The 7,765-nt window shown below is 32.4% G+C and overlaps 1 protein-coding gene across 1 annotated transcript in view; it reads left to right on the top strand.

The window, feature by feature from the left end:
• Nucleotides 1-1,244: 1,244 nt before the first annotated feature.
• The window catches only part of g2e3 (G2/M-phase specific E3 ubiquitin protein ligase), a 12,592-nt gene continuing 6,071 nt past the window's right edge, over nt 1,245-7,765 (top strand). The window contains exons 1-9 of the mRNA XM_056476861.1: nt 1,245-1,579; nt 1,693-1,790; nt 3,371-3,472; nt 3,557-3,681; nt 5,104-5,266; nt 5,347-5,453; nt 5,592-5,708; nt 6,235-6,359; nt 6,497-6,605. Coding sequence (XP_056332836.1) covers nt 1,525-1,579; nt 1,693-1,790; nt 3,371-3,472; nt 3,557-3,681; nt 5,104-5,266; nt 5,347-5,453; nt 5,592-5,708; nt 6,235-6,359; nt 6,497-6,605 — 1,001 coding nt within the window. The 5' untranslated portion in view covers nt 1,245-1,524. The remainder of the gene's footprint in view (nt 1,580-1,692; nt 1,791-3,370; nt 3,473-3,556; nt 3,682-5,103; nt 5,267-5,346; nt 5,454-5,591; nt 5,709-6,234; nt 6,360-6,496; nt 6,606-7,765) is intronic.

Below are 7,765 nucleotides of genomic sequence, written 5' to 3' on the forward strand. Positions count from 1 at the left end.
TTAAAACAAATGGAAATACAGTTAATGAAAATAGAAATTTATAAATAAATTAAACATTTATTTTGTGAAAATTTTGGGGAAAATCAATTAATACAAAAAATATATGTATTAAAAATTATATTCACAAAATGACATAATTACTACAGATTTAATCAAATTATCCATCAGTAACATATCATATATTTCACAATTATTTGTATTAGTTTTGAAAAGAAAATTAAAAATGTTTTTAATTATTAAATGATAATAATTACTGACTATTAAATAATTTGTATTATAATATGTATATAATAATGATTATAATATAAGTATAATTAATATATAAAATATGAAAAATATAAAAATAAATAAATAATTAAAAATAAAATAAATTATCTTTCTAAACATTCTAAGTATATTCACACTACCGGTGAAAAGTTTGAGGTCAGTTTTTGTTAATGTTTTTTTTTCATGTTTTCATTCTGTTCATCAAAGCGGCATTTATTATATGTAAAAAAAAAATTCAATTGTTAAATATTTATAAAATGTTAAATAACTTTCTTATTATATGTAGTTTCAAATTAAATTATTACTCTAATCATTATTGCTTTTATTACTATTACAATTGAGATGATGATGATGATGATGATGATGATGATAATAATAATAATAATAATAATAATAATAACAATAGTAATAATAACATTAAAGTGATTTCTGAAGGATCATGTGACTCTGAAGACTGAAGTAATGAAGCTAAAAATTCATCATTAAAATCACTGGAATAAATGATTAAACTAAATTATAAACTATTTTTGAACAGTTATTTTATAGTACAATAACATTTCACAATTTTACAATTTATTTTTGATGAAATAAATGCAGCCTTGGTGAGCAGGAGAAGCTTATTTTAAAACATTTAAAAATCCTACTGACCCCAAACTTTTGACCGGTAGTGGATATAATGAAATGTTTCATAAATATTACAAACAAAGGTGCAGACTTTGTGTAATGTACGCCTTTTAAAAAAATAAATGAACAGAGCGTTCTATAATACAACATAGTGTTAAAGCTATCACTTACTCTCAACGTAGGACTCTTTTTCGACGCCCTCTTACTTTTAACTTTTACTTTGTAAAATAAACGGAAGTCACGTAGCGCATGAACTCTGCAACGTTTCCGCAGCTCAAATGTTTTGGCCAGAGCCCCTCCCACCGGAAATGTCTGTTTGGGTTTGAATTGAACCAATCAAATGCGCGCAGAGGCGGATTTTCACGAGCAGAGCGAAGTTTGAATTTGTGTAGTGCGATTTACACTTTTACGCGCACGAATGTCTCTAAAGTAATATTAAAACCCCGATTTCGCCTGGAGAATGTGAATGTTTGTATCTAATGGAATAAGAAGACTGACTTTAAGATAAAGCTCGCGAAAAAGTGAGTCTGAAGCCGTGTACGTTAACGTTAGCCATGTACTGTTAGCCTTTAACTCGGAGCTCTTTAAATCGCCATTTTTACATTTAACTTTAAGTTTGACTTCCACCTCATAATGAAAGCGTTAAATGAAGAGTCCGCTGAAATAAGACTTCAGGACAGAGATCTCAGTAAGTTGGTTGTTGTGCATTTCTACGTCTACAGAATTAGTCCTCACAATTACAGCCATGTGTTATATTCTCATTAACGTTGACAGATTTTAATACCTGCGTTTGTCCTATAGTTTGCTGTCTATGTAAGAGATCTGAGAATAATCAAGAGAAGTATGGAGAGAAGGTCACCCTTGAGCAGCACAACCTGACTGTCCACTTTTTTTGTTTGGTGAGAAATCAACAGCTTGGCTTTAGTCTTTGGATTGTATTGTTTATATTGACTGAGTGAAGTATTTCCTGTTGTCTTCGATTACTTACCATGAAACGTTATCCTGAATTATGTGTTCTGAATAAATTGAGTAAATTTTGCATTGGTGCTCAAAAGTTTAGAAGAGTCACATTTTGAGACAAGTCACGTTAAATCAAATGTACAGTAAAATTGTGGTATTATGATATATTATTACATATACAGTGCTCAGCATATATAAGCACACCTCTCACAAATCTATCTTTTAAATTAATATTTTTAATAGGAAGATGTACAATATTATATTTGTGCATAAACATTAGATTAGTCAGTACTGAAGCCAAATCTGGAGCTTATCTAACAAAATAACTTACAATAACGGTCCAAAAACTAGTACACCCAAATGTATATATTATAAAAAAATATTAAATACAAATTTTAAAAAGAGGAAAAATAGAAAATTGACTTGAAATTTTGTAGGTTGTAATTTTCTTTGCAATATTTTGCTTGAATTTAATTGTTTTATCTTTCAACTTCTAAATATATTTGGTGACTAAAATATATTTTCAATAAATATATCTGTTTAATAAATCTGTTTTGTTTAAATGCACCAAAATACATTGCCTCTATTCACTGAGAAATGGATACAAATATTCATTTACTAAATGGGGTCTACTTAATTATGCTAAGCACTGTATGAGATCTCTTTTCTCTTTTAAAGCTGTGGTTCACCCAAAGGTGAAAATTCTGTCATCAGTTTTATTCACCCTTGACTTGTTACAAACCTCTTTGATTTTTTTTTTCCCGTTGAACACAAAATAATTATTTTGAAAAATGTTGGAAACCTGTAACCATTGACTTCCATAGTGATTTTTTTACTGTGCCCGCCAATGGTTACAGGTTTCTAACATTCTTCAAAACATCTTCTTTTGTGTTTAACAGAACAAGAAAACTCATAAAGGTTTGGAACCACTTGTAAATTGTAGTTTTTGGGTGAACTGTGTTAAAATGTTAAAAAAGCAAAATCAGAAAGTGTTTAGGGGTAGCTTAAATAATGTGTCGGTGCTCAATGTGTAAGGGGTTCATCAGAATAACCAAAAATCAATCCAAGGCACTCTAAATGTGGAAAAGAAAATACTAAAAAGCCTTTGACATGGCTGTTCCTTAAGCTGTGCCATCATTGGTAAAGTGTTTGCCGAAATGCATAAGCACATTTTAAAGGAATAGCCATGTCAATAAATGCTTTTAAATATTTTTTTCCACATTTCTGGAGCGCCTTGAACTGACTTTTGCTATGTTAAAATATAACAATTTGATTATCATAAATGTTCATAGATATAGTTGGCTAATACTACATATGGGTCAAAGACAAAGCTGGGTTTAAGCATTACAACAATAAAAGTGTGTTAGATTAATATGATTCTTAACCATATATTAGAATGTGTCTAGTAATGTATTATTTTCAATCATGAAAGCTTGGATTATGTAGAAACCCATAACCAAAATCATAAGTATTCATACTAGAGGTTTCCAGCAAATAACCATTCAATCTAATGTTACAGCTGATGTCTAGTGGAATATGCCAGAGAGGAGAGGAAGATGAAGACGTGTATGGTTTTCTTGTGGATGACATTAAAAAGGAGATCCGCAGGTCTTCGAGGCTGGTAAGTAAATGTTGGAGCCTTGTTATGTTCTGTTTAACACCTCAAGAATCAATTTTGAGACTTTTATCCATTTATGACTTGCAGAGATGCTTTCATTGCAAAAAGGCTGGTGCTTCAGTGGGCTGCTTCATCAAAAGCTGTCGGCAAATGGTCCACATGCCCTGTGGATTAGAGCAGGAGTTTGTTTTCCAGTTCACAGGCTTGTTTCCGTAAGTGTGTTGTTCCTTGTGACGAGCAAGATGATGGTGTAGGTGGTAGAAAGATAGAAGTGAAGTCTTTAAAATATTATTTAAAATGTTTGAATTTGAAAGGAAAGTTCAGTAAGGAACAATGTGTCATTCCAAATCCATTAGACTTTTATTCATTTTTAGGCCACAAATAATTTTATTTTTAATCAAAACTTGGTAAAAAAAAAAAAAAAAAAACTTTAATCAAAACAAAAATTTCTGTTCACCCTGAAAAAAAAACTCATGCTCCAAGACATGTAATCTAATGATTGTGTACACTACCTGACAAAAGTCTTGTCGTTAAACCCAGTTGTAAGAGCAACAAATAATAACTTGACTTCTAGTTAATCGTTTGGAAAAGTGTCAGAATGTAGATTTTTTTTCCCCCCATAAATCATTTGTTGCACTGCATCTGCATTTGGTTTAGGAAAAATCATGATTTGGTCTTACATTCAGTATGGGGGCGTGTAGAGATCTGCAGAGTGGATGGCAACATCAACAGCTATCCACTATGTATAAAGACATTTGTGCTGCCCATTACATTACAAACCACATGAGAGAACAAATTCTTCAGCAGGATAGCGCTCTTCATACTTCAGCCTCCACATCAAAGTTCCTTAAAAAAAAAAAAAAACAAGGTCAAGGTGCTCGAGGATTGGCCAGCCCTGTCACCAGAAATGAACATTATTGAGCATGTCTGGGGTAAGATGAAAGAGGAGGCATAGAAGATAAATCCAAAGAATCTTGATGAACTCTAGGAGTCCTGCAAGAACGCTTTCACTGCCATTCCAGATGACTTTATTAAGTTATTTGAGTCATTGCAGAGATGTATGGATGCAGTCCTTCAAGCTCATTGGAGTCATACATAATATTAATTCTTTCTTCACTGCACAATGACTTTATATTCTATACTGTACATTATTTCTGTTAAGTGACAAGACTTTAGTCTAAGCAAAGTCAGACCTTTTTGTCCTAATTAAATGTCAAGGCATGATCATATTTTATTTTGGAAAAGAAGTGTAATCTAGTGGCCTTTGCCTTTCGGATAAGCCACTTATGATACCAAATGATCAACAAGAAGTCAAGTTATTATTTGTTCCAAAAACTTGGATAGGTGACAAGACTTTTGTCAGGTAGTGTATGTTTGCCTCCATCGGTCAGTGCTGTTAATTGGCCTTTGAAATAAGTCTCTTATGTTTAGCAGCAGCCATTACTCCAGTCTTCAGTATCCTTTAGATCAGGGGTGTTCAAATTATGCATGATGCGACAGCTGTCAAAAGAAACTTGTCATGTTGAATAACATTTCTTAAAAAAACAAATGACCTCAACCGATTTAAAAGCAGTATCATTATGGTCAAATTTATGGATGCTCCTCTTGGTACTGATCATGGCAATCTTTTGCAGGTCTTTCTGTAAAAAGCATGCGCCTACTCAGTCCTGCGTCTCCAACCACAGTCTGCCCCACTCCTGCTCCATCTGTCTGGATCCCATTGAACCCATCCTATCTTATAATGTCCTCAAATGCCCATCATGTCATGGAAGCTGGTTTCACAGAAAATGTGTACAGGTAATCTTTTTAACCACCAGTTTAAACCTGTTAATTTGAGGTTAGAACTTTGAGACAGATTCTCCACTCTTGTGTTTCAGAATTATGCACACAGCGCCGCAATGTTTTTCTTCAAATGCACACTCTGCAATAACAAGGAGCAGTTTCAGCAGGAAATGCTCCGAATGGGAATATATATACCAGAGCGGTAAATAATCCTTCCACTAATGATTCTAGTCATTTAAGTTCTCTAACTGGTTCATTTTTATTGTTTGATTTGTATCCTTTACTGCTTGCCAGTAATGTTTAAATAATGTTTTTAGTTACATTGTTTTCTATTTTCCAGTGATGCATCTTGGGAACTGGAGGAGAATGCATTTGGAGAGTTATTGCAGGTGTACCAGCACTGTGATGCAGTGACGTGTCTGTCTCACAAAGGTCGTGAACACAGCTCACAGTCAGGGTAATCAGAGCTTTTCATTCAGTCCTCCTAAATTAATCAAATGAAAACGTATACTTGTGGAATGCCCCATTTTTAATGTTGGAGAGACTTTAAATTAAGTATTTATTTATTTAGATATGAAACTTTATCAGAAGTACAACTTAAACTGTTTTAGATTTTTGTCTTATATATTATTATTAGTATTATTATTATTATTTATGTATTTTACTGTATGTATTTTTATGTATGTATTATTTATTGCTGTTGATGACTTTTTATTGTTAAAATATTTTTAGAATAATACAAAAGTGATATTTATAAAATGTGGTAAACATGATCTGTTTTCTTTGGGGGGAGGGGGTTTGCCACAATGTAGCCAGAGAAGCCAATATGGCAAACTCAAAACTCTCTCTCTCAAATCAAATCAGGTTGATCAATGAAAACTAGTCTTTGGGCTCATTTTTGTGGAATGTTGATTATTGTACACTGACCCTTCTCGAAAACAATTGTAACCATGAGTAAAATAAGAAACGTCTTTTCTTAACAGGTATTTTAAAATAGTTCTCTGCAAGTTATGTGGATCCAGGGGAACTCATCGAAAGTGCTCTGATATTCGACTTTATGAAGCCGACTGGATGTGTGCTGACTGTAAAACTGCAGCTGAGGGCAAAAGTGAGTTCTCTGAACTGTTGTATTTTTATGTAGAATAAGCGAACAGCTTCGTGTGCTTGGATGTTTCTCTTTCACTTTGGGCTTTTTTTATTTATCTCAGATTTTTAATTTTTATTATTATCATTATTTTTTTACAGCATCGTTACCATTGCCAAATCATGTTGAATCACCGCTGGCTATAAGACAAGAGAGGAAGAGGCTGTTTAAATCTATCTCTGACCTTCACACTTCAATCATCGCTAAAAGGTATTTTTAAGTTGATAGGATCTGGTCTAAGTCAGAAATATTCTTGGTCGTTAACAGTAATGTTTTTTGTTTACCAATTTGCTGTATGGATAGTTGCTGTCGCTTAGTTTGTTGTTCTTCTTATTGTAGTTATAGTATAAAATAGTGTAAAGTCTGCACTGTATAAATTACTGTTAAAATATTATTGTAAAAAAGTTTTTCTTATTAACAACAAAATTAACATTTATGAATAAATTACATGAAAATAAATGCATAATTTCAAATAAATGCACTGGAAGGGCATTTTCCACATAAAACATGAAATAATCGGTGGTGCTTTCTGCTGTGGCAACCTCTGATGAATCAGGCACTAAGCCGAAGGATAGTGAGTAAGTACATAAATTACATGCAGGGTTCCCACATTTCTTGAAAGTATTTCGACATATTATTATTTAGACAATTTCAGATATATGAATTCAAGGCCTATGAAAACAAACATAGGTCCTTAAAAAGTGCTTGAATTGAATTTGCAATTAAATTAGTTTACAATGTTATTTCAACAATTATACTGTGCTGCTGTCAAAAACAGAATGAAAAACTGAAAAATTCTTATGGTCCACATGAAATCAAAACTAACCATGTAATTTTTGTTAGCTCACATTGCTAGTTTTGTGGTGAACAATTCACCTGTGCATGTCTATAAGAAAAAAAATAGTTTGCGCTTGTAATCTTTAATTAAAAACTGAAAATGCGCTTCCTGTTTGTTTTCAGTTAAATTGTCATATTACGTGTATCTTGAGCATGGCTAACATATTTAATCACTGTACTCTAACTGTCAGTTTTGACAACAAACAGAAATAGTGAGTAGGAGGGGTCTGTTAGGTTGTAATAACTCTCCCCAAACCTTTTCACCTACTTTACTACATCCAATCAGCTCACAGTAAAAAAAAAACAAAAAAAAAAACAAGCCACACCCACAGTTTTCTCATTTAATATTCAGTTTCTCTAGGAACTGTGTCACCATAGTTTAATTTAAAAGAACTTTCATGGCACTGCATATGCTGGGATATAAATTACAAATGTGTTTGATTTAAAGTTAACTCTGCTTAAAGTCTTTGAATCTTGGATCAGGGGCAGGGGAAGATAAATGTATAGATTTTAAATTCATAGGTTTATAATTG

Source organism: Danio aesculapii, chromosome 17 (assembly GCF_903798145.1).
Source record: "Danio aesculapii chromosome 17, fDanAes4.1, whole genome shotgun sequence".
In the NCBI taxonomy this organism is placed as follows: domain Eukaryota; kingdom Metazoa; phylum Chordata; class Actinopteri; order Cypriniformes; family Danionidae; genus Danio; species Danio aesculapii.